Source organism: Spinacia oleracea, chromosome 5 (genome assembly GCF_020520425.1).
Source record: "Spinacia oleracea cultivar Varoflay chromosome 5, BTI_SOV_V1, whole genome shotgun sequence".
In the NCBI taxonomy this organism is placed as follows: domain Eukaryota; kingdom Viridiplantae; phylum Streptophyta; class Magnoliopsida; order Caryophyllales; family Amaranthaceae; genus Spinacia; species Spinacia oleracea.
The window spans coordinates 6,861,202-6,888,181 of NC_079491.1; the positions used below are offsets into that span (position 1 = coordinate 6,861,202).

Sequence of the window (26,980 nt, forward strand, 5' to 3'; positions counted from 1 at the left end):
TCAATTCCTAAATTGAATTAGCGACAAGGTTTTTAATAACGGATATAATCCGTCCCTAAAAAAAACTAGAAACTTAGGCCCTGTTCGGCAAAAGAAGCGGTAGCGGGAAGCGGTTGAGTAGCGGGTAACGGTCAATAATAGCGGGTAACGGTCAATAATAGCGGGTAACGGTTAGCTGTCAAAGTAGCGGGTAACTAATATGAATGTTCGGTAAAAGTAGCGGTTGATATTATAAAATAAAATAAATGCTGAAATACTATTTAAAACTTTAATATAAATTTTTCAATCGTTACCCGCTACCTTAAACGCCACTAATTTTAACGTTTGATAAAAGCTACTCAATCGCTACCTTTGCTAACCGGTACCTAAATCGCTACCTTGCCAAACACTCACAAATTTTACAAGTAGCATCTTGACTCGGTCAAAATGCTACCCGCTACATCAAATGCTACCGCCGAACACGCACTTAGTGTGATAACGAACGAACCATAATAGAATTAGGTATCCAGATTTTGTATTATACAAGTAATATATATACACTAATACACGTACGTAACTCCTCTCGCAAGTCAGAGTCTCGCCCCTCCATCAGCTCCTTGTCAATCTCTGGGTTTCTCTCCCTACTTTCAATCAATTTCCCTTTTCTCAGGTACGCTTCGTGTTGATGCATTGTTCTTAATTGCGTTTGTTGTTGTTTAGAGCTTGATTTAAATGGTTTTTTCTCTATTGTCGGTTGATATTTGTGTAGTTAATTGAGGAGAGTCGAAGGTACAATCGCTCGCGAACTTGCACATTCGAAATTTCCAGAAGGGGCAAGCTGCAGTTTCTAGGGTTTCGATTTCAGAATGTTGAGAACCATGTATGTCCTCTGTCAATCGGATTGTTTTTTATTTTTCAGTTGAAATTTTTGTTGTTAAATTGTTTTCTGTAATCATAGTGCGCTGATTATTTCCATGGAATTTTTGTTGTTTAATTTTTGCTATTGCTGCTGTATCGTGTTCCTGCACCTTTGAATTTTCCAGAAGCTTTACGTAATTGAATTCTAAGCTAGAGTTCCATTTTCATACTTTCCAAGACAATTCAAGTGTTGAATTGATTTTGGTTGAATTTGTTATTGTGGAATTTTGTTCATTGCTTTTGTGGTCGTTGAATCTCCTCCGTTTTCCCTCATTTATGCGATTTATACAATTTATTGCGTTAATCTTGCTGCTGCAATAATTTGTATACGGATGATTTGATAAATATGCCATTTTACCCCAAATTTGAACTCTTTTGGATTTATTATGCTGTGGTGATTAATACGAAGTCTGTTTGTTTAAACTTCCAGGTTGAAGAGGCTACGGTGGAATATTTATTGCATTCCACCGACTGGGTACGTTTTTCGTAAATTTAATTTTTAGTATTAATAATATTTTTGATGAATATTCTTTAATCTTTTGTTAACAACATTTAGGTATTTTTGCTGGAGTACACTGAACTTTTACTGGAGGATCAAGGAGATCAATGAAAAAGATAAGAGATATCAAGAGAAAGTTGAAAGGTTTATCAACGGCACCCCCAGGGATGAAGAGAAGGAGGATTATCAAACACTTTTTTACGGGACACACGATGAGTCTGCATGTGAAGGTGAGGAATTCTATGCGTGAATAGAGGTAATGTTTTGATTAACTCTTTGTAATCTCAGATTCATTATTCCAGTGACAGATATAGTCAGTTGCTCTAATCCAACAAATTGAAATGATTCTGGCCTTCGACAGAATAAATTAAAACAAAAGAATCAAGAAGTTAACTCAACAAATATCAAAGAAGAAAGGGAGTTAAAACATTTTGCACCTAAGTATAGTGAATCTGAATGACCCTTAATTTTCTGCATAAAATTCTTTGCTTTCTCAACTATCCTCTAGCTCTTGTTTGCTTTCTCATAACTTTGGATTTGTTATTCTGTGGGGTTGTAGCTTGTTATAAGCTCTGCTCATTATATTGTTGGTTAGTACAAAATGCTGCAGGCTTCGTCACATGGAAATAGATTCACATTAAATTCAGGCTTTAAGATATGAATTTCACTATCATTTAATTATAGTGAATAGCAATGTTTAAGGCTGTCCAATCTACTTCCCCTGCTTGGCTGCTCCTGGGTTCTTTTCCTCTTGTTAGTGTATAAAATGTGTGAAGCTGCCAAAAAGATCTGCTAACTTTGAACACAGTGCCATCAACTGCTCCATCCTTTTACTTGTATTGACTTGGAATTCGTTCTGTCCAACTGTTTTTGTTTAATCTGTATTGATTTGATGGTTTAGTATTTCTTCAATGTCACTGTTGAACAAGCTCATGTCCAATATGACGATGTGGGATAGGAATATAGGGTACTGGATTCAATTGTCCCCTAATCACTACAAAGGGCGACACATTTAAGAATTTCTACCATATGAGGGATCTAAATATGAAGAATTGTTGCTTTAGGTTGAATTGTGATGTAACTAAGTAAATAATCTAATACTATCTCCTTTTAATGTTTTGCAGGGATGTTGCTGTTCATCTATTTGCAATGGCTGTTCTGGGAGTCCTTGTTTTTATGTTATGTGTTGCTGCTTATGCATTAGGTGATTAATTCGAAGTCTGTTTGTTTAAACTTCCAGGTTGAAGAGCGTACAGAGGATACCTATTTACGTTCCATCGATTGGGTACGTTTTTCGTAAATTTAATTTTTAGTACGGTTTTTTCATGAAATGCTCCTGAGGTTTCACGAAATGCACCAAATACACCTGCGCGTTTCAAAATACATAATATACCCCTATTTCTTAAAAAAATGCACCAAATGCCCTTGAATATCTTTAATGACTAACGGCCGTTAACTCCGTTAGTATTAACCTCTAATTGCCTCTAATTAACTCTAGCTAACAAATACAATTGAATTTGAAGCCCAAAATTGAAGAACAATAAATCTGAAAATTCAAGAACAAAACCCAAAAAGTTGAAGAAGAGAATATGAAAATTTGAGAGTTTAATACCTAAAATCGAAAATCTAAACTACAAATTGGAATTCTAGTGGCTCTAATCTCTCTCTAATTTACCCAAATTTTGCTGTTTTTCGCCCTTTGTTGTTGTTTTGCTGCTATTATATACTCACGAAGAACCCAGCTGCAAAATCTAAAATAGGAAAACCAACAAAAATCAAAATCTGAAAAACATAAAACAATTCCTGCTGCGCTATTCTCTATCTCCTCTAATCGCAGCTGCTCCCTCGAACCAAAAAGAAGAACATAAATGCTGAAGAACAAATTCTAGAACGAAGTTCTAATTTGTATTGGGCGAGGTAGAATAACAGCTAGGAAAGAGAATAGCGCAGGGTAGTTAGAATTAGATTAGAGAATCAGAAACAATTCGTAGATTAGAATGAATTTCGTCTTCAAATTTTAATTTCTTTTTCGATTTTGTTTTCTTATTTTCGTTCTTGGGGTTGAGTTCTTCTGCAGGAAGAGATATATAGCAGCAGTAGCAGCAAATAGGAGAGTAGAATAGCAGCGATTGGAATCGAGGGCAGCCAAATCAATGTCTGTCAACTTGAATTTCCATTCACGAGAGCAGCAAGCACAAATACAACCACCACCAGCAATGGAGGTCCAATCACCCATCAACACCACCTCCGCTTTCAACACTGTCTCTCCTCTTCCGCCGCCCTCAAAGCCTGAAACCACCCCTCCGCCCTTAAAGCCTGAAACCACCCCTCAGCCGCCACATCCTAAAAAATTCGCTCTTGAACCTCCCGATTTCGTCATCGTCCCAAGCTACTCAAGTAACCAACATATATCATGAAGTACATATCTATATGAGTTAGCAATTGATGTTTGATGAAGATGGTTTGAAGAAGGAAATATTGTGGTTGGGTTCACCATTTTAATACCCAGAAAAAGGCGTGAGATTGAGAGGATAGAGGAGAGTGAGAGGAGAGAGGGGAGTTAGAGTTGATTAAGGTTCATTAGGTGTTAATTAGGATTAATTAGACTAATCGGTATTTAATTATGGTTTAATTAGGATTAGTTAGATTAATTAAGAGTTAATGTTAACGGAGTTAGACTTCCGTTAATTCTAGGGGCATTTGGTGCAAATAAGTTTAAATAGGGGTATATTATGTATTTTGAAACGCGCGGGTGTATTTGATGCATTTCGTGAAACCCCAGGGGCATTTCATGAAAAAACCGTTTTTAGTATTAATAATATTTTTGATGAATATTCTTTAATCTTTTGTGAACAACATTTAGGTATCTTTGCTGGAGTACACTGAAGTGTTACTGGGAGATCAATGCAAAAAGTTTGAGATTTAATGAGAAAATGGATAGGTTTATCACCGGCACCCCCAAGGATGAAGAGAAGGAGGATTATCAAGTATTTGTATACGGGACACACGACGAGTGGGAGAAGGTGTATGAATCTATGCCTGAATAGAGGTAATGTTTTGATTAACTCTTTCAATTGTTGAAATTGGTAAAGCAGTTTAGAGTCATAGCTTTGGATTTGTTACATTTGCCATGTGTTCTCAGATTCATTATTCTAGTGACAGATTTAATATCAACAGTAGTATCAAGGTTCCCGAATTCATCTAAAAAAGTTAATGTAATATACTCCGTATCTCTTTTCAATGTTTTGCAGGGATGTTGATGTTCACTCTTTGCAATGACTATTTTGGGAGTCTTTGCTTTTATGTTATGTGTTCTTGCTTATGCATTAGGTGTTGTATAAATGCTTTTTTGGCAAACGCTTGAACCTTTTATGGACGGAGGTAGTATAAAGAGGGGACACATTTATTAATTTCTACCATATAAGGGATTGAAATATACTCCCTTTGTCCCTTAATACTCGCACCATTTTGACTTTTTGCACTATTTACATAATTCACTTTGACCATATTTTTATTTCCAGTATAGGAAAACAAATGTTAGTATTGTTGGCTTCATATTAATATCTATTTTAAAAATATTAATATTTTTAGAAGTTTTTTTTATTTATAATATGTAGTTTAAGATATTGGTGGTCAAAGTTGTGCATTGGCAAGCGTGTCCCGTCAAAATGGTGCAAGTATATATTAAGGGACGGAGGGAGTAGTACTTTCTCTGTTCCTTAGCACTATGGTTGGTTTATGCTTTCCAACACATACTTAGACTCTCACTATCTCGAATGATTTATAAATAAATATTATAAAAAAAATTGATATTTAGAAAATATATATCGATACTAATATAAAAAGGTGTCACATAACTACAATAGATATATAGAGGTATTTATTTATTTATTTATTTATTTATCGAGTTTGAAAAATAGTGGCCGTTGATCTCTAGTCTATCCAACGGGTCGAAAATCTTAATGATATCATGTGTGATGACTTTGAGAGATTAGGAATTTCTTAATCACTTTCTCAATTTTGATTTGCTTCCATCTTTGTTTGTGTGTGTAACTATGTGTAAGAAATGAAAATGAAGAAGAATTATTTATATATTAAAAGTTAAATTGAACAATTAGTTACTTTCTTACAACTTAATAAATGGTTTAATAGAGTTTCTGTTGTTATAAACACTACTACCTCCGTTTCAAAAAGATCTTTACAGTTACTATTTGCACGGACTCCAATGCAATATTTAACTACTAATATATCCCATTTCGTATGTGAAAAATTTATAAAAAATTGATGTTCTAAAAATACATCCCGAGACCAATATAACAAGATCTTACATGTAACGTTTTAATGTATATAATGGTGATAATTTACGGTCAAAGTTTTTATACTTTGGACACATTTTTCAAAGCGTAAAGAACTTTCTGAAACGGAGGTAGTAATTTTTTAGCACAATAATGGAAGATATGGTCAACAAGAAGACTTTGACTTAATTTATTACTACGTACATTATTCAACTGATTTTCACTTATTTTTCCTGAACTTATCTGAATTGAACTTAACTGAACTTATTAGAACTTATCAAAACTTATTTTAGTTATAAATTATATTTGGTCAACTTTTATTTTTCCTGAACTTATCTAAACTTAACTAAACTTATTTTTTTCTCAAATCGGTGGAAATAAGGTGAACAAAATATGTGCTTGGTTAAAACCGAATTTCCAGACCAATCTTTTTGTTACATAACATGAATACAATTGCAAATTTGCAATGCACTAAATTCATTTTGCTTCTCAATGAAAAGAACCAAATGAAATTATACTCAGTAGTTTCTTTATATCGATTTTAGTTTACAAATTCTTGTGACTTTGTGAGAATATACTACAGAAATACAGATTAATTAAATTCATCAATCTCCTAGCCAACTAGTACGTAGATTATTTAGCAATATGATCTGGCAGACGGTGATAGGTTTCGAGACTAATTGTTTTCAATTACAGAAGCAAAAGTCATTATTTGAGACTTTGAGTTGGTGGCACAAAACACAAGCATGGAGTTGGGAGGAAATTCTTATGGCATTTCAGCTTTTACCCAAATAATTGAAGTTTATTTTACGTAAGACAAAAACATTATAACATATAGGCAAATTTGTCAAAAAGGACCTTTTATAACTCAAATTTTGCGAAAAAGGACCTTATATAATTTTTTTTGTGAAAACACACCTTAAAGTTTTTTTTTTGCGGGAAAGGACCTAAGGGAAGTTTCCGGCATTGACTGAGCTTTTCCGGCCATTGACTTGCACGTGAGCAGCACGTGTGGCTTACGTTGGCTAAAGACATTGATTTTCCCGAGTCTTGAATTTTCAAACTTGATTTTATTTCGATTTTTTTTTTCAACTTTAGGTTTTAAAAGCTTGAATTTTGGAGGAAAATTGGGTGTGATTAGCAAAATAAAGTCACATGTGCTTCTTACGTGCAAGTCAATGGCCGAAAAAGCTCAGTCAATGTCGGAAATTTTCTTTTGGTTGTCTTTCGCAAAAAAAAATTACATTAAGGTGTGATTTCACAAAAAAAAAATTATATAAGGTCCTTTCTCGCAAAAAAATTTACATTAAGGTGTGTTTTCGCAAAAAAACTTATATAAGGTCCTTTCTCGCAAAATTTGGGTTATAAAAGGTCTTTTTTAACAAATTTCCCTAACATATATTCTCATAGAATAACATTTTAACTTTTGGCTATGCATTTAGTGGCACTTTAGAAAACTCTCATTTAAAGGTAGGCAATGGAAATAATATAGATAGCACATAAATAAATATGAATGTACCACAATAAAGAGGTGAAAATGTGAAATAAATATCAATATAAGTAATGTTTAAAAGTTCAATAACTGATTCCTTTTGCCTCATAACAACTTCAACTTCAACTTCAACTCCATTTTGATTTCTTTCCATTTTCATCAAATTGTAAAATAATAAGATGAACAAAGGTCTAAGGTTGTAAAATTAGGCAAATTTTAGTAAAAGATCAATTGAAAGGTTCCATTTCATCAAAACACGTGTTAGTTATGGTTCGGTATCATTTCTAGTTTTAGTTATAGATTTTTAGGATTCTAAAAGCCATATGATTCAGGTTAATTTGTAAACTTAAAATTAGTCATACACATACATGATCGCGTTAATTTTAAAAATTAGCTAAAAAAAATTATAAAAATTACTACTTTTTATTATTTTCATATTTTATATTTTTATTTTTCTATAAAACAAAAACAAAAAATAAAATTAAAAAAAAACGATACGGAACCATTAATTTAAGAAACTTTTTCACTTTAGTGCTCGAGGTTTGACATAATTCTACATTAATATCCTAAGATTTTATGATTTCCATTTTGTTGCCCCGAGGTTTAAGTTCATAGTTCCCCTTACCTACATAAATTCATATCAATAAGTTAATACATGGACTTATGGAGTAAGCTAATTTAAATTACAATAATAAAGTGTAATTTTCTAAACCAAAGACTATATTTATCTCCAAATCAAATTACAAAGAGAATCTCATTTTTGGTGTTGGAGAATCCGGCATTTGTTGTTACGTAAATGGGGCGACAACTCAAGATCATAGGACACATTCTTTCTACAAACAAATGTCTAAAATTACGAATTAAAGTAAGATGTTAATATATTTCATTTACAAACTTTGTCTTATGTTCAAACAACTTAATGGTCTCATTACACTCTAATTTAATCAAGCACTACTTATGGATTTACATATTTCTACGTTACTAATTAATTTACAATTCTTCATAGGTCTTGACTCTTAGAATATTGGTTTGATAATCTACTCAATAGTCATCATCTATTTAAAACGTGCCAATTTATTCTTGAATTAATTAATATATTTTTTCAATTCATCTAGCTAGGTTTTCATTTTTCTTAATCCGTGTAGCTAGGTTATCTTATATCATATCATATATCGTTATAAATAAAAAGGTACAAATACAATTAAATGTTTATTCATCGATTTTATCTTTGAGGGGAATTTTAAATAAACTCAAATAAGTTTAGGACAAATAAATATATCAAAACGCAATTTATAATTAAAATAAGTACTGTATACAAGTTCAGATGGGTGATTTAGATTAGTGAAAATAATCTAGTTAGATCACAAATCTATCTATACTAATATATTAAAAGGCGTTGCGAAAAATGTTTATGTGCCACGTAGTACTCTCCTGTTTACGCCACGTCATTCACGCACCAAAGGTTATGGGATGTTGTTGACAATTTAAAATCAATACAATAAGGTTCGAACACAGGACCTCAAGTTTGGAGAATAACTCTGATTACCATCTTAACCAACCTCTAATTGTTGTTTATCAATGCACGTTAATTTATAAATACATGTTAACATGAAGTCTAAAACAACTAAATTTCTATGTTACCTCTTATTTCTTATGGACTATATTGGAATAAAAATAATAATTAAAATATTAGAAAAACCATGAATTAAACAATTAAAACATTAAGAAAATTACTTGGCATTATAAAGGTAATGTACATGTGTAATTGATGAACTTAATGAATCTTTTCACTTTTATGGTCTACATGTATTTTAGTCAAATATTGAGTTGAAAAAGAATTTCGAATTTTAATTATTCAAAGTAGCAACCGGGACATCGCCCGAGCTGCACACTAGTTATTATTTAAAGGTGGTGTACAATAAATATTGTGCTTCCTCCGTATATTTTATAATGTTACTCATGTTTTCTATTCATATGGTCAGAGTGTTGGATTATGTAATTAATCTAGATATTTTGTGAATATTCTTGGATATTCTTGGATATGATGCGCATAAATAGAAAGTATTTAAGATGGGATGAGAAAGTTTGTGATGTTTATCAGCGACAACACAATGAGAAGATATATTGAGCACTGATTAATAATTTAACTAGTTTGTGGCCCGGGCGTTGCTCCGGGTTTTACTTTTAGTGGGATTTACTTATTTTAAATATGTGCGTATGTGGTGCTATTATCTGATTTCCATGCAAGATCAGTGGCCGATCAACAAACTTCCTTCCCATATCCGAAAATCAAAACAAAGTCGAGTTCTCTTTTTCATGATTAGTTGATTATTATACTCTTGTTAATGTTTCCCTCTTCTGCACTCATAATTACACTCCATTACCATAAGTTTTTTATTTTTTAAGCTTAAGTTGATAAGAGAAGAATTGTACATTTATAAGTTAAGTAAATAATTCCCTTTTGTTTTTTTTTCCCTTTAATTCATTATTATTCATTTTAAAAAGAAAAAGATATAACATCATTGTGGCTAGCTAAGATGGTAAGAATTGTAACTTTTAATTCAAGAGGTCTAGTGTTCAATCCTTGCTATATGCTTTTTTGGTTGTCAACTACATGACATAGTATTTAGTAGGGGTGATGTGGCGTAATAAGGAGGGATCTACGTGACACATATACGTTCTTATAAACGCCTTTTAATATATTAAATAGTCTTATATGCACGCGATGCGTGCAGGAGTATATATAAATCTTAAACTTGTGATTATTACATTTAATCACCACAAATAATAAGCAAGCTTCAAGTTCAACTGGTATTTTGTTAATCTCTCATTCGCAACAAAAGTGCATACGCTAGAAAACCTTCTTAAGTGTCTGAACTTAAGCATGCCTTGCAACTACATTCGCAGTTAAATAGATCAACCAAGTATATACAACACACAATCACATAAGCGTTGTTTCAGCTAAAGTTGTGTATGTGTTTTTTTTTACGGATATTTCATGAAATGCCCTCGAGTTTTTCCATAATTCACCAAACGCCCATCAAGTTTCAATAATTCATAAAATACCCCTCACAATTCGTACAAATACCCAACATACCCTTACTAATAACGGACCGTTAGTCTGCCGTTAGCCAAGTTTTCAATTCACCCAAATGCCCCTATTCTGAAACTTATTTCACCAAATGCCCCTATTGTGAAACTTTTTTCACCAAATGCCCCAAACTTAAATATAGCTATTTTGATGTTTCAGCGACTAGTTTTTGTGTTTGAAAGGTAGTTGTTGGTCACGGTCGACTATAAAAGCCCCTTTGCTGAATGGTTCTTGTAAGTTAGATGTTATTTTGATTTGCTTTGCTAATTTCATAAGATTTTTGTCATGAGTTTTCTTTCAAAATCATCATCCACACCCAATGAGTCCACATATATATTAGAGTACCTACCAAATTTTGTTATTGTGGTAGGAAATTTGTTATTCGAAGCTCTAATACAACACTCAATCCACAAAGGTTGTACTACAAGTGTGATCCTTGAAACAATCTGAGATGGTGAAAGGGAGTAGCTGAGCAAAAAAACAAGGGGCAACAACACGAAGGAAAATGCGGGGGAAGCTTAGACGAATGAGAAAGTATTGAAAACAGGCGAAACAGTAAGATGCAAGAAGAATTGAAGCAAATGAAGAAGAAGCTAAAACAACAACAAAAAGTAGTCAAAGTTGTAATACAAATGGGGATATTAATGTTTGTAGTTTTACTGTTTGTAATCATGAAGTAAACACAAGTAATGAGAAAAAAAATTCACATTTCATAAATAATTGATGTTGCATAATCTGCACAAAATACCAAAGTGGGAAGCATTTCTGTTTTTAGCTTCACTTACAAAACATCTTTGCACCAACTACATTTAATGTTATTTTCTACTCAACGAATATGTGCAAGATCAAAACAGATGTGCAAAAAACTACCCCAAAAAGCATTAGCAGCTATCCAGAAGAGCTTGTGGAACACCACTTCAACCTCCATTCCTACCACAATAACAAAATTTGTTAGGTACCCTAATATATGTGGAATGATTGGGTGTGGAAGATGATTTTGAAAGAAAACTCATGACACAAATCTTATGAAATTAGCAAAGTAAAGTAAAATAACATCTAAAATACAAGAACCATTCAGCAAAGGGGTTTTTATAGCCAACCATGACCAAGAACCACTTTTGAAACACAAAAACTAGCCGTCTGAACATCAGAATAGCTATATTTAAATTTGGAATTTGGTGAAATAAGTTTCCTAATAGGGGCATTTGGTGAAATAAGTTTCAGAATAGGGGCATTTGGGTGAATTGGAAACTTGGCTAACGGCGGACTAACGGCCCGTTATTAGTAAGGGTATGTTGGGTATTTGTACGAATTGTGAGGGGTATTTTATGAATTATTGAAACTTGATGGGCGTTTGGTGAATTATGGCAAAATTCGAGGGCATTTCATGAAATTTCCGTTTTTTTTAAATTAAAATAGTACAGCAGCAAATCAAGGTTCATGTTCATGAAAATTAGATAAATTGACATCTAAAACAGATGTAGCTCTGATAAGTACAAATCCTTATGAGACTCCTCTGGCTGGTACATCATATTGATACCACTGTGAGCCTTGCTTCCTCCCTAGCTTCATGGCCATGCGGTCAGCAAGTGGCTGGTGTGTGTGTTTTTTTTAATAACAGAATGGTCTGCATTATATGAAACCGGATTCTTGTATCTCACTTTTCCAACAATGGAGATTATTTTTTTTCCTTTTTTACATGATTGACTGCAAAAGAAACTTATTATTGGAAGCTCTAAACCTCATGAATGATCTTTTCATGGTTGTCATCATCTCCATCGCAATCAGGATCTTCAGCTGACATTCCGGAAGAATCTGTTCAAAGGGGGGCATAATATATGAGATATAAACTGATGCCTCTAGTCAACTCCAAACCTCAGGTAAATGGGCACATAATTGAGTCATATGCCTTCACTATCGGCTAAGAAATTAAAAACATAAGTAGCATTTACACTTTAAAAATAATGTAAGGAGTAGCAGATTTCCTTCTTAATGGAAGTTATTTAAGCACTTATTCAATTTTACAGGTATGTAACACCATTCAAGAGACGGCAAATAAGGCCGATGCTCCAAAAAGCATCAGCTATATTCTGAAAGATTAAAACCCGAGAAATAGTTCAAAAATGATCAAAGAATCCGATCCTCATGCCCTATTTCACAGAGTCCAGATCAACAACTTTACAATAAACCATCGTAAGACACACAACAACATCCAGAAGCTAGTCCCAAGACTGAACCCGAGAATTTAAAAACCCATAAATATTAATTTATTAATTCCATTTTTAAAAAATCAATTATTTCTCTTTTGTTTCTCTCTACAGGAGATGCTACTTCGAAGCGCATCAACGCCTCTGCTAAACTCATGGGCAATGAACCACTCTCCTTCCGTACCATCCACCCCAACTTCTCCTGAACCTAAATCTCAGCATAGACCTAAGACTGGACCCGAGAATTTAAAAACCCTAAAATTTCCTTACTTTCCCCCCCAAAAGCTAATATTTGAAAACATAAGAATTTTATTTTTAATTTTAGGGGAAATTGAATAATGAATCGAAAATTACCTCAAGTCCAACACCTTCTCCGTGAAGAGCTTTGATGTTGTCGATGTTGCCATAAGCGACCTGCTGGTACAACACTTAAGCCTTTGATTGTTGTTACACCTTCAGCCTTTGCGTGCATATAAGACTACACTTCAGCCTACATAAAAGAGTACATGTTACATCTAAGATCAGATATAATAATGAGGATTTAACCCAAATCAAAAACAGCAACCAACTTGGCAACAATTTGATTAAATATGTAATATGAACCCATTTTGTCAACTTACCTTTCAGCAATTACCACCAACCAGCAAATAACTCATCAGACATAAAATGTTCAGCTACTAATCTCACTCCTACAGCCAAATTCAATCAAATAATAACAAAGTCAGAGGTACCCAAAAACTAAAAGCTAGCTATAAATCAAATTGATGAAAATATTGAGAACCAACTTAAAAATTGAATTGAAAATGTTCAAGAGAGAGCAAGAGAGCTACCAGCCATTGGTATTTGGTAGTGTTGAAGAAAATGTAAAAGAATGAACAAAGATACGTGTGTATCATAGTTCGAGAATCGACTCATCTAACGGCTGAAAAAGGTATACTGCCGTCTTACACGACAGCCGGAAGAACTACATGCCGGAAAATAATAAAAAACAAAATTAAATGATCAACACCAATTAAAAATCCTAATAATTATCAAAACAGAAAAAACATCCCCAAATATTTTATTATTCAAATTCAAAATCCATACCTGTAATCGCATTGAAACATGACATAATTACAGTCAACCCTAAATATCTCAGGTCATATCACTCTTCTAATTCTTTATTTTTACAGAATCGATCAAACTTTCTTCTTCTGTCCTTGGCTGCTTCAGTTAGTGGAAGGAATCTCTTGAAACATGTGGTGGCTGCTCATCGACGCAAAGCAGCAGCTCTTGCACGCACACCCTCTCGAGAAGCAGTCATATTTGATGAAGAAGGACTTCTTAGAGCTGGTGATGCAGGTGTAGCAGGAGCTCTTGCACTACATCTGTTTCTTTTTCAGCCTACAATCAAACAAACAAATATTTATCTTTACCATTTTATACTCCAATTAAAATAAATTAAACTAAATTAAATTTCAAAATTATAAGAATGCCTGGTTACCTTATTTGTCAGCCATCCTGATGTTTATCAGTTCCAAATTTCAACTAGTGTGCAAAGCCCCAAATTTCAACCCTGTCAAATCCAATCAAAACTGACTTGAAATATAGAAAGAGGGGGAGAGAGACATACAACTTTCTATGAATCGCATTTGATAAATAAAATAAAATAAAATAGGGAATTGACGCCAACATAAACAAAAGTTGGTCCGGATCAACCACTATACTACCAGGAAATATAGTTAAGGTTTAGAAATTGAGGGAAATATAACCTGGGTTGTGTGAGGCGGCGACGCGTAACTCCGGCGGTGGAGGCCAATTGATGTTCCTCTCCTTGACGCCACTGTTGTCGCTTTCTATGGCACCGGATCTAAGGAAGAGGTATGGTGGTTGTGAATATTATGACGCTCGGTTAAAGATAATTTCAATAACATAACGTAAAATAACAAATTTACCAACAAAAATTGTAAACCTAAAATGACGAATTGAAGCCTGACAAATTCTAGTCTGAACTAAGGGGAAAAGAAAACCTTTCAGCGGTGGCAACATTTAGAGAGACGTCATCGGGCAAGCGAACCGGAGAGCATCCACTGTGACGGATCTTCCTTCCATAGCCGCTGTGGCGGCGGCGCTAGCGACCGGATGAACGGAGGAGTGGTTTATGCAAAACTCGCAGAACTCATGAAGGGGATTGAAAGAAGGCATATCGGAGGCCGATCTGAAGAGAAAGTATGAGATTGGGGCTCTCTAACCCTAGAAATGGCTTTGTTGTTTGGTGAGGGTCTGAGGGAAAAGTGAAGAAAGAGAAAAGTGAGAGGGGAGAGTCTGAGAGGCTCATCAACGTGGACACGGAAATGGGAGGGGGTGAGGGTATTTTCGTAATTTACTCAGTGGACACGAAAAGTTATTTTACTGAATTGCCCCTCCCCTCTTGGCTTATATAATAGAGATATAGATACTACGAAGTCATAGTTACTACTTCATTGAGTATTCAAGTCGAAATTAACTTTGAGGAGCGATAATGTTTGACATAAGAATGCACAACTGTTTACCTTGTGATTAATTGCTTAGACAGAAAATAAATCGCAAACACTAAGATCAACATTGCCAAACATGTCACAACTCACAAGTAAACTAGAAATATAACTTTTAAAGTAATTCATCTACATATTAAGTCAGAAAAGCAAGTGTTTGGATCAGTTGTAGAGCATATACTCTGGAGTTGCACTGAACTTGTGGTATCCACTGATGACTTTATGCACTGCATCAAGGAAATCTTTCTCTGTGACAATTTTCCTTCGAGCACGAATCGCGAACATTCCAGCTTCATTGCACACACTTCTTAAGTCTGCACCTGTTAAAAATTAACCAACACCTTAATTAGCTTCTGTTAATAATTAAAGAAAAAGGGGGCTAATTAACTTGATTCGATCACGTACCTGTACAGTTGGGACAAAGGCGAGCAAGTAGTTCAAAACGAATGCCCCTTTTAATGCTCATATTCTTGGTATGAATCCTGAATATCTGAGTCCTACCCTCTAAATCTGGAAGCCCAAACTCAACCTTCCTGTCCATTCTTCCAGGACGCACTAGTGCAGGGTCAAGAGTATCAGGTCTGGATCAAAAACATCATTATAAGACTTTATCATTCAAAATCTATCAACTTTGATTATTAGGAGAAAATAGCATTATGAGGATGGATATTTAGGAGAAATTTTGGGCTCTGTTTGGTAGGGTCGTCTTTTCCCTTTTCAATCATTTTACGTTGTTTGGTTTGGCAAGGAATGGAAAACAATTTTCCATAACTCTCTCCAAAGTGGAAAATCCTTTTCCCTTTAAAAAGGAGTGAAATCATTTCTACATTTTCTCCTTACCTCCCCTCTCCCTTCTTCCCCTAAATCTTCACTATCTCCTCCTATTTTATTTTAAGGAATCAAACAAAGCAAAACTAGTTTGGAATTGTGTTTTTCCTTGAAAAATATTTTCCACTGAAAACGTTTTACACCAAACCAAACAGAGCTAGCGCGCCTTGGTGTAGAAATAGCATTATTAGGAGAAAACATATTTAAACCTGTTAGTGGCCATAAGAACTTTGACGTTTCCACGAGCATCAAATCCATCAAGCTGATTTACGATTTCAAGCATAGTACGTTGTACCTCATAGTCACCACCAGCACCATCAAAATAACGTGCACCTCCTATCGCATCTACTTCATCAAAGAATATAATGCACCCCTTTTTTGACCTAGCCTCCTGCACCGTACCATACCATACCATACATATATGATATATATATATATATATATATATATATATATATATATATATATATATATATATAAAACTTAGCAATTAATTGATGTAACACTCAATTAAGTACTTAACAGTATTGTATACTATACCTTGAATAGTTGACGAACCATAACAGCACCTTGACCAGGAGACTTACGAACGAGCTCAGTTCCATTGACACGAATAAAACAGGCATCAGTTCTGTTAGCCACGGCTTTGGCTACCAGTGTTTTTCCTGTACCGGGTGGACCATACAACAGTACTCCCTTTGGTGGTTCGATACCTAGCCTTACAAATTTCTCTGGCGCAACCATAGGTAATTCAACAATCTGCAAATTAAGAGAAACATAATATGGTAATGCTGTACAATTACTGAATCAGAAAACTATAAATGCTGAAAGTAAAGGAAACTTGAAAGAAATATAGAAAGATGACTAACTTCTCGGATCTGTTGAATCTGTTCTTTGCATCCACCAATATCGTTATACGTTATATCAGGCTTCTCCTCGATTATACTCTTAGAAGCATCGCGATGATGTCTTGGAGGTAAGGGCATACGTATCTGCCACGTGATCCGATCAACCCTGTTCAAAATAAAAGTACACCTAATTTACCAGTAGCTACTTTTGTTTCAGAGTTAATTTCTGACACTGAGTGAATTAAGGAGCATTCAAGTAAGGTAGACCTGATCAAAAAAAATACATGTCATGCCGGGTTCGGGCCGGGCCAAGGCATAAAAATCAGCTCGTATGTCGGGCCTGGCCAAAATCTGGTTTAGATTTTTGGTGCCCAAAACCGCTATTTCGGGCCTAAAATGTCGGTCTTTCGGGCCACTTACGGTGCAGGTCAAATATATAACTAAAAGTATAGTTTTACGATGCCCCAAACCCGATATTTTATAAAAAACGGGCCTAAAAATTCTGCCCAAACCAGCCAAATTTCTGCCGGGGCAAAAAAAATCAGCTCGCGTGTCGAGCCGGGGCAAAATTCGGACCGGTTTTGTGGTGCCCAAACCCGTTATTTCGGGCCTAAAATGTCAGGTTTTCGGGCCGGGCCTAAAATTGAAACTTTGAGTGTAGTTTTACATTGTCCAAAACCCGTTAAATTTCTAAAAGTTTCGGGCCAGGCCCGAAAATCGGGCCTAAAAATTCTGCCCAAACCCGCCAAATTTCGGGCCGGGCTCATGTTCATCAGGTCTAAAGTAAGGTGACACAATTAGATAATCTAAATAAAAGTTGTTATGGCAAAAGCTAGATCTTTACTGATTATCAGAGACGAGACGGAAACTAAAAAGAATTTAGGATGATATTCACTTAGTGGTGATTGGTGAAGTTAGGAAATAGATGAATACAATGATTCTGCATGTTAAGATCAGGGAATTGAAGTAACAGACAAATAGTATTTTTAATTAGTAATAATCAGTAAAAATATGGATCAATTAATTAAGGAATTAATTAACATACCCAACACGCATGCCTTCTTCTATATCAGTTGGAGAAACTCTACCATCCAGCTTAACGATCATCTTACGCTGAAACAGTAATAGATCGATTAAGTTTATTGAATGAAAATACTGATAGATCGAAAAAACTGTATGTTTAATTACATTTTCTACACATTTAATGATGCAAAAAATCAAAGAGGAACACCAGATACTATACCAATCTCCCCACAAAATTAACTGCATATTTAGCTTCTGGAGTGTTAGGGTTGATTATGCTGGTGCATCTCGCAACCTGTACATCAGTATCAGTATCAGTATCAGTATCAGTATCAGTATCAGTATCAGTCCCAACACTCATTGTCATTACCCCATTGCCTCAAAGAAGCTCCCGCAAGAAGCGGGGTAAGGGGGTCGGACGTACGCAACCTTACCCCTGCAATTGCAGAGAGGTTGTTTCCAATTGACCCAAAAGCGATAACGGGACGACAACCGAACAACCATCTTCTACTTCATGGAAAGGAAGCGAAGAGGTTATAAGAGCCATTTTGATTTAATCCATTACATCCCATGGCCAAAAGAACAAATGAATCTTTGACTCCATTGGAAATGGACATTATCAGTCCCAACACTATTAACAAATTTTGAGACTAATATGTAAATTAATGTAATGAAACAGAGATTAGTAATAAAAACAGTTATTATTATTATTACCATAAGAGATCTTTCCCACATTTGCCTATCAGATTTGAGATCCCATTTGTCAGGAGTTGCCAATCCTGTATCAGATTCCTCGATTCCTGTCATACAATTAACAAGATGATTAATTAATTAGTTCAACCCAGAAATTTAAAACAAGAAGAAGAAAAATCCAGACTTTTTTCCATAAAATACCTTGAAAAATGTGATAACAACTTCGATAATACTACAACATAACTAGAATTAACTACTAACTGACAAAATTCATACAGTTGTTTCATAAAATCTTTGGAGATGATACAATGCAATTACAGACTATAATAACAACTTACTGACTTGATAATTAATTAACATTACAATTGAATTATTATGTACCGCGTAAATCGGCAACTCTCTGAACAATTTCCCTTATTTCCTTTTCCAAATTATCAATGCTGGTTGAGTAAGCAGAACTGTTCTGCATATATCATCAAACTCAAGTCTCAGAAAAAATTATCATCAAAATTAAATTAACATAACTTTTTCCCCTCTTAATCTTTACTTAATTAAAACCTACTTAATTGAAATGAGGAAGGAGATGTTTATCTCACATAGGTTTTCAAAAATTCAATGTCGAACTCGTCCAGTGGTGTCACTTTCTTGTCCTCGTCATCTTCATGTTCTGTTCCCATTTTTGTATCTGGGTTGTTTTCTTCAGAAACAAGTAATTTGACTCATTAATCTCTGATCAAAACAGATTAGGTGGAAATTTGATCGTTTTAATACGTGATTATACCCTTTTTGGAGTACAATTTTACATGATAATAACTTAGAATTAACAGAAAGTTCAACAGAAATGTAAGTTTTTCTCCAAAAAAATCACAATTAAAACCAAGTTAACACCCAAGAATCCAAGATTACGTGCCCAAATGATTGAGAAATCATAGATTAATTAATTTTTCTTAAAATCATTAATATTAACCTAGAAGTATAACAGTAATTAGTAATTACAACTCAAACACGGAATTCAATAACCAAGAACTATGAATTAATCTTGCATGCAAATTAAATAAATTAAATAATTCATGGGTTTAAACTTTATGGAATTGTATGATTGAATTTGAAGCAAGAAATCGAAAAACTAACCGATGAATGCAAAAAAGAATGAGCTGAAACTCTGAAGTTTGATCAAAGTCTGTTTGGGTTTCTTGAAAATGAAGTATTTAACAGAATTACAACGTACTGAACTGAAATGGGTGACGATGTTAAGTTGACTCAATTAGGAAATGGTAGGTTTTAAACAGGGGGTAAAGATTTCAATCTTAACTAACTTTTTCTATGGGTTTTCTTGATTGTTTTCACGATATAGAATAAGTTTTTATTCCCGGGGTAAGAATTAAGAAGAGAGGCTTAAAAGGCAAATGATTTAAACGGAATAAATCTAAGACCTCAAGTCTTCAATGTCACCTTATAAACTTCCTTAATACGGAGTAGTTCCTTAACTAAACGAGTTAAACTAAATATAGTACTATCAATATATCCGGGTTGGAATCCCGTACGGGTACCATAAATATAAAGGATTGTAGGTATGTTGTAAGGAGTAATTCCTAACTTATGTGACAATTTACTATTGGGCTGGGCGATACTATAAATGACGTGGTGATTCCAGTGGATTAATTAAGCAGGGTGTCAATTCGGACTATCAGGTCCGGGTTGAAACGAGTTTATTTGGCTATCAGGTCGGGTTGAAAAATTAACGAAATGATTCCGGATAGTGGACACGTGTTCATATCGGACCTGGTTAATATCCGGTCGGGTTCATTCGGGTCAGGGAACAATCGTGTCAGGTCAGGTTGGGTTGTAAACAAGTTTAGTCGGGTTGTAATAGGTTCGAGTCATATCGGATCGGATTCATATTTGGTCAGGTCAAGTCGGTTCGGGTTGGAACACGACATGTTGTAAACAGTTTTAGCGAGTTATAACAAGTACATATCATATCGGGTCGGGTTCATATTGAGTAAGGTCAATTCAGATCCAAATTAGAAACATTATCGGGTTGTTACTAAAATCATAATTTCTTCTCTTGGCACATTTGACGACTCTAGGTTAGCCTTGAAGTCTAAACAAATGTGCTCGTCAAGAGAGGGGAAATAAATCAAATAATTAGATAAAACAAAGGTCAATTAATTAAGGTAAAATAAGTTATAAATCAAATAATTAGATAAAACAAAGGTCAATTAATTAAGGTAAAATAAGTTCAGATAAGACTCGTTGAATTCAAATTATATATGTTTAGGGAAGAAACTAAAGTAAGCAAGGACTATAGAATACACACAAGTGAAGTAGGAACCCAGAAGATGATACTCTTTCAAGGCGCTTTTCATAAGTAGGAATACATGAACAAATTGGGACACATGCTATTTACTATCAGATCAAAATGATAACTGTATGTGTATTCTACCACTTCGCGGTCTGAAGTTATAGTAACAGAACCGAACCTAAAAATGGCATGTACAAAGAATTTAGCCATGAAAAACCACAAAATCCGAACACCTTTACAATGAATCAATCAAAAGATAATAGCAGAGTGGATACACTATACACCCACAAGTTCTAAGAAAGAAAAAAAAAGGATTCAAAGTTTTGCAGCAAATGAACGAATTGAATACCATTATGTACATTGTATGGTGAAAGCTTTCTCGGGGTTGTTTGGATCGATTTCTGAGTGATGAGGGAAATCATTAGGCATACTTGGAGCAGAAAGACCAGCTTGGTTAAAGACTTGAACCACCTCTTTGTGCACAACTGCATTTCCTTCGGATGTCAGGTGCAACCCATCACTGTCAATGGCAGAAATTCCGAAGATCAAAAAAAGTTCAGATGTTAACCCAACAAGGAAGAGAAAGCAACAGTGATTCTCTAAATAAATAAAAAGCAGACCTTAAGTATTTTCTTTGCCAGCCCTCATTTTCTTGCATCTTAGACCATAGATTAATGGAGGGAATACCCAATTCCTCTGCTAATGAAACACACTGATTTGCATATTCCCCTGTCGTTTCATTTGTTCGTTCTGGAAGCTTCATTGCCTTTTCACCATACACTGACCTAGCAGAAAAGTAGAAAATGCAACTTTGAGCTCCTCAAGTACTCGCTTACACATTCACACTATTTAGGGAGGATAATAAACGTATCAAAAAAACTGAATGTCGAGCAGAGGAAACAAAGCAATAAACGAATGCAGATAAATTGTTAGCCTTCGCCACAGGAAAGTAATTACAGTTATGGTGTCACTATTGGTCCTGGTATGCATCAGAAAATACAAAATTCTTCCTTTTTCAAAATTTGCCACAATATTGATTATGAAAGCCATTTTCACCAACTGTCCAAATGTCTACCACTATAAATACAAAATGTGTTGAGGAAATTTTTCTTACAACTCTTTCAGAGATTTCCCAGGGGCCAACATAAGTTAACTCCCAAATAAAACTAATGGCCTTCATTAGGGGGGAAAAAGGGAGGGTTTCCAGTCTTTAATGAGTCTGGTGTACTTCGAACCAAGAAAATCTCAGCTTTACACTCATCAAAATTTTATACAAATCACGAAAGAATCTCGATTTCTCAAGGGTGTCAAAAGTATTCTTCAGTATGGATCTGAAGTGGCGCTTTTCAATCCAACATCATTTACAAACATGAAAGAAAATGGACTTCACACAACATCGAAACTTATATTGGAGTCATGGAGAACTCTCTACAATTCTTAGCAGTCAAAAAGAAAAGGCCAAAGCACCATAACATGAAAATAATTTGAGGTTCGGTCATATGATAGGTCTCAAATCTCAATGGCCATTGAAAAACCCAAAGGCACAATCCAATTTCCATCACGATTTTCTCTCTTAATGAAAACTTGTAAGGGAAACCTTCAAACGGATTTGAAGGAGTAACTTTGGATCTAGTGTCATACATTCACCAAAGGGAAATATCGACTAAGAACAATCTTTGATGATAGGTAGATATTGGGAAGACTCTCTTACATATTCTTTTTAAGACTTTAAAACGACGTACTTGAGTTTCCCAAAAATAAGTATAGCCTACACTTTGACATAGGACAATAAATTTGGAGTTTTGGGTAAATTTACAGCCTCGAAAGCCGTCATTGGCGAATCCCCCCTAAGAAACCACCAGTACCCACAGACAAGGTAACAACCATTTAGCTCACTTTCCCCAGTTACCCTCTAAAATAAAAGCTAACATCTCAATTTTATCCTTTTGTCAATTTTACCTTAAAACTGAAAAGTGAAGCGTTTTAGATTTCCGTTCTTCAACCTTGACCCTATGATCTAGACTGTTAAACCATGATAGAAGACACATTACGTTAAAGTTTTATATGCTAATCTAACAATCCACATCATGTATCACGAGTTATGACTATATCACATAGACCTTTGAAAGAAGTCTCAGAACATGATTTATTGCAGTAGACCTCTGAGATTTTTTCTTCTTCTAGAAACTAATATCCACTAGGCCAACTAAAACCTCTTTCACCAAAATTGCACCAGAAAGCTATCTATATATGTACATAAAGGAATGCCCCTACATCTGATAATTAATCCAAAACTACCATTCTGCTAACTAAAATGTCAGCATTCATGAACCATGGCTAGTCCGTTTAATGTATACCTTCTGTTATCTCGCCAAACAAGGTCCACCTGAAAAGCTTTACAAAGAACGACACAAGTGTATTTTACAAAAGACCACGGACATGTCACATGTATAAGAAGAGTAGACTTACTGTGCATATTCCATGCGGCCTTGCTCGTCAATAGGTGGGGGAGATATAAGCACCACTAACATGGTGGGGGAGCATCTCTGCAATTTATAGGGACAAGTGATTTATATACAAGCAGAAAGTGATGATCATAGATACAAGTCGAACCATCAAAGAATATACTTGAGGGTAAAATATGTAGCATGAAAACAACGGGTCCAGTACAAGTTCCAAACTTCCAATAAGTCTGAATATGAAGAAGGAACAACTTTTACAGAACTTTAGAAAAACGACCTAAAAAACAATTTTAGTGTTCATACTCACAAAGCGTGAAATAACAAGCACTGATTAGCCTGTTTTGACTGTAAAACCAGAATCTGAAAATTCTTAGACGCAGGGATACGTTTCTACTGGCACTGATACTATCTCTTTCACTCAAATCAATTGACTCGAATTAGAACAAAAGTATGTATGCAAATTTCAGCATTTCCAGATAAATCAAATGAGAAAGTAAATATTATAAGTGGACAAGACTATTGTTTAGAGACATCCTGAACTGGAAAATGAGACTACTGACTTGCAAGTTGCAACAAAGTATTAACACTAATAAGTTCACAAAGACAGGAGAAAGGATAACCTTCAAGTGCAGAACAATCTTTCTAAGGTTCTCTTTGTATTCCTCAATAGGAACATGTTGCCGTTCACTATTCCTCCCAAGCAAAGCCGCGTCATTAGCTCCAAAAAAAATGGTGGCCGCAACAGGAGGATTAGCCAAGCCCAGCTGGAATTACGGTGGAGGACAAAAGATAAAAATAATATTATGGTCAGTGTGTAGACAGGAAACCAGTAAAAGATCATTCACATAGATGTCAGAGAGCACAAGCCTCCAGCTTAAGACTGGAGTTCAAGTTCCATGTTATCAACCTATGACAAGGGAAGCATTGCATAACCCCCCCCCCCCCCCCCCCACCCCACCCCTTCCTCAACCTCAGCTTATGATGAACTAATACCAAACTCACCCAGTCACCCACATTACTCAGGTAATTCATCTCATCTCAATTCTCAAATACCCGTGATAGTTCTTTACACTCCGAAATGAACACCTAAGACTTTACTTTGGGTCAAAGACATGCAAAAATTATTAACACAGTAGTCTGCCATCTCAACAAAAATATGTCTACAACTAGTAGCCAAGTTCTATCCTAGTCCAAGTAATATAGCCTTACACAGTTTGAAAAGGGATTGTCAGCAGATTATAGGTTACTTATCCAATAATTTGCACTAGTGAAATGTGAAGCCATAGAAGCCAAAAAAACTTAGCCCCGATAACATGTGTGCTTCCAAAACAGCGAAAAAATCTGGCCTTGTTATCCATATAAGTATACAACTCGTATTCAAGGAAATAGTTCCAAATTCTCACAAATTAGCTCGAACTTTAGGAATTATCAACTTCCCCAAAACCACATCTTATCAATCTTACTTCCCCAGTACACAAGTATGATACTGATCAAAAGACTTTTCCTTATGAACAGCAATGGAAATTCTCATATTCCCCGTATTAATGATTCCAACCCAAACACGCACCATTCATTCTAATTCAAAATTTTCAACACCCGAGAGGGTTTGGCAACCTAGAAATTGATGCTACTGAGTACTGACACTAGACCAACACCCTTGAACAAGTCAACAAACAAAAATACATTTTTTCATCTCAACAAATACATGTCCACCACTAATAGCTAAAGTCCTAGTCCAAGTAACATACACTTACACAGTTTGAAACAGGGATTATCAGCAGGTTATGGTGAATAGTTCATTATCCTATAATTTGCACTGGAGACTCAATAAGATGTGTGCTTCAGAAACAGAGAAACAATCTGCCTCATTATCGCTCACGTTCAAATAAATAATTCCAAATTCTCACCAATTAGCTCCTACTTTAGGAACTGTCATATTCCCAAAAAATCACCCCTCTTATCAATTTCACTTATCTCAGTCCACAAGTAAGATCAACAGACATTTCCTCATGAACTCCAGTGGAAAATTCTCATATTACCCATATTGATGACTCCAATCCCAAATACGCACCACCGCTTCTAATTCCAAATTACCCACATCCAAGAAGCTTTGGCAACCAGGAAGTCAGTGCTATCGACACCTAATTCAATTAGACCAAAACCCTTGAACAAAAAGAAAAATCATCGGAATAATCAAAAATAGCTAAGTTTAATCATCTCATCTAAGTCTAAAAATCATTTCCCTCCACAAATCCAATCAAAGTTCACATCTTGTAGAAAATTTCAATTTTCTAAAACACAATCTTAAATTTCACATATAACTACAATTGTCTAACACCAATGTTTGGCACAACCGATTAAGGTCCCATGAAAAACACAATATGATTGGATATAACAACCACTATTTTTAAATCTCATCATCTTCCATCAGCAACTTCCACCATCACAAATCACTCATTTTTCCCCTTTTCTTGGTTTTATTTGGGAATTCAAAGAAATATGTGCACTAGAAATAAACTAAAATAAAATACACACATTTGATCTAGGTTTTAACTTATAAGAGTTGAAACAAGTGGAAAAAACATACAAGAGGGAAAATATGATGCAAGAGAAACAATGCCCATCTGGTGTTGTACCCACCATAACCTCGATTCAGTATATCAGCCTGCAAAATGTTCAATAAAATTGAGGAAATCTACAATGTAAAGCAAAATGTTGGAAAACAAATCAATCAGAAATCAGGGAAATGTAGTGAGAAGAGGAAATGGTGGAACCTTGCGAGAGAAATTGTCAGCAAGAGCAGAGCCCCAACCACTAGGGCTGAAGGATTGTTGTGTGATGGAGTCCCCAAATAGTATGATTTGTGGCCTTATGCCTTTCATCTTGAGCCACTGTGATTCAGAGATATGGGCAAAGAAGTGAAGAACCAGTGAAAGTTTGTTGGAACTGTGTCGATAAAATTGAGGAACAAATTGGGATGTGATCGAACCCGAATTTTATTTTATTTTTTGACCTATTTCTATTAGCCCCTTTTAAAAATCCAATCTTAAGTCGTTTTGAATTAGCTTAGCTTCCGATAATAGTCAAAAAGTTAAATATTGAGTAAGTTTTATTATCAAACACGGGTTCATTCGGGAAATAAGTACAAAATTAGTGTGTAGCTCGGGCGATGCCCCGAATGTTAAATTGAACACTTGAATTTTTAGATTTATTTTTGAGCTCAATATTTGATAAAATACATGTACACTATAAAATGGAAAACATCCATCATTTTTGTCTACTACACACACTATGTCGTTTATCGTGGGAAATATATTTTCAATTACGTACACCATCTTACAATTTGTATAATTTCTTTTTCTAGTGGAACTAAGTGATTCTAATTAATAAAAATCAAATTAGATATATGCAGCTATGCAAGGCATTTCTGTAGTTGATGTTGATGACAATTATGATATCATGTTTATTCATGGTTGTCCTAATTTTTTTTTTTCCAAATAGTCAATAGAAAATTAAAAGTCACATAAAAATTTATTATTTTAGACTTCATGTTAACATTTATTTATAAATTAATGTGAAGATATATACCACAATTGGTGGTTGGTTAAGATGGTAATGAGAGTTATCATCCACACTTGAGGTCCGAAATTCGAACCTCATTGTATGTATTGATTTTTGGTTGTCCATGATATGACATATCATTTTGTGAGTGAATGATGTGGCGCAAAGAGAAGAGTAATACTCCCTCCGTCCCGGAATACTTGACCTGTTTTCCTTATCGGGCCGTCCCTTAATACTTGATCTGTTTCTAAAAATGGAAATATTCT

The 26,980-nt window shown here is 34.8% G+C and overlaps 2 protein-coding genes and 2 long non-coding RNA genes across 6 annotated transcripts; 1 reads left to right on the top strand and 3 right to left on the bottom strand.

Moving 5' to 3' along the window:
• Positions 1-512: 512 nt before the first annotated feature.
• Positions 513-4,972, top strand: LOC110789436 (uncharacterized). 2 transcript variants are annotated; one of them, XR_008922065.1, is made up of 7 exons: positions 513-649; positions 749-859; positions 1,328-1,372; positions 1,454-1,652; positions 2,521-2,681; positions 4,260-4,445; positions 4,648-4,972. It is a non-coding gene; the product is annotated as an uncharacterized lncRNA (long non-coding RNA). The 2 variants fall into 2 exon arrangements; XR_002533607.2 differs by having other exon boundaries at positions 514-649; positions 1,454-1,626.
• A 6,678-nt stretch (positions 4,973-11,650) lies between these two features.
• LOC110785270 (uncharacterized) lies at positions 11,651-13,305 on the bottom strand. Its single transcript, XR_008921293.1, has 3 exons — positions 13,102-13,305; positions 12,836-12,971; positions 11,651-12,089 (listed from the first exon to the last, which is right to left on the bottom strand). It is a non-coding gene; the product is annotated as an uncharacterized lncRNA (long non-coding RNA).
• Positions 13,306-14,997: 1,692 nt separating this feature from the next.
• LOC110789435 (26S proteasome regulatory subunit 7-like) lies at positions 14,998-19,823 on the bottom strand. 2 transcript variants are annotated; one of them, XM_056828865.1, is made up of 11 exons: positions 19,518-19,823; positions 18,983-19,083; positions 18,768-18,849; positions 18,408-18,493; positions 17,914-17,988; positions 17,716-17,783; positions 16,692-16,836; positions 16,363-16,581; positions 16,032-16,213; positions 15,400-15,575; positions 14,998-15,314 (listed from the first exon to the last, which is right to left on the bottom strand). In XM_056828865.1, exons 2-11 carry the CDS (start codon positions 19,061-19,063, stop codon positions 15,157-15,159), a joined length of 1,272 nt encoding a protein of 423 aa, XP_056684843.1. In that variant the 5' UTR covers positions 19,064-19,083; positions 19,518-19,823; the 3' UTR covers positions 14,998-15,156. The 2 variants fall into 2 exon arrangements, with proteins under 2 accessions (XP_056684843.1, XP_056684844.1); XM_056828866.1 differs by lacking the exons at positions 18,768-18,849; positions 18,983-19,083 and having other exon boundaries at positions 19,518-19,822.
• Positions 19,824-20,768: 945 nt separating this feature from the next.
• Positions 20,769-26,159, bottom strand: LOC110789466 (GDSL esterase/lipase At5g62930). The gene is made up of 6 exons (XM_021994132.2): positions 25,928-26,159; positions 25,741-25,818; positions 23,774-23,917; positions 23,161-23,237; positions 21,312-21,476; positions 20,769-21,211 (listed from the first exon to the last, which is right to left on the bottom strand). The coding sequence occupies exons 1-6, from the start codon at positions 26,033-26,035 to the stop codon at positions 21,043-21,045; spliced, it is 741 nt and encodes a 246-aa protein (XP_021849824.1). The 5' UTR covers positions 26,036-26,159; the 3' UTR covers positions 20,769-21,042.
• Positions 26,160-26,980: the final 821 nt, after the last annotated feature.

What these genes read in the sequence shown, in the direction of transcription:
- LOC110789435 (XM_056828865.1), bottom strand. Translation starts at nt 19,063, where the DNA reads ATGGGAACAGAACATGAAGATGACGAGGACAAGAAAGTGACACCACTG. An exon ending in GAGAGTTGCCGATTTACGCG is followed by an intron (nt 18,494 to 18,767) that starts GTACATAATAAT and finishes ATTGTATGACAG; the next exon opens with GAATCGAGGAATCTGATACA. An exon ending in AGATTCAACAGATCCGAGAA is followed by an intron (nt 16,582 to 16,691) that starts GTTAGTCATCTT and finishes CTTAATTTGCAG; the next exon opens with ATTGTTGAATTACCTATGGT.
- LOC110789466 (XM_021994132.2), bottom strand. Translation starts at nt 26,035, where the DNA reads ATGAAAGGCATAAGGCCACAAATCATACTATTTGGGGACTCCATCACA. An exon ending in AGATTGTTCTGCACTTGAAG is followed by an intron (nt 23,238 to 23,773) that starts GTTATCCTTTCT and finishes TATAAATTGCAG; the next exon opens with AGATGCTCCCCCACCATGTT. An exon ending in GGCCGCATGGAATATGCACA is followed by an intron (nt 21,477 to 23,160) that starts GTAAGTCTACTC and finishes CTTTTCTGCTAG; the next exon opens with GTCAGTGTATGGTGAAAAGG.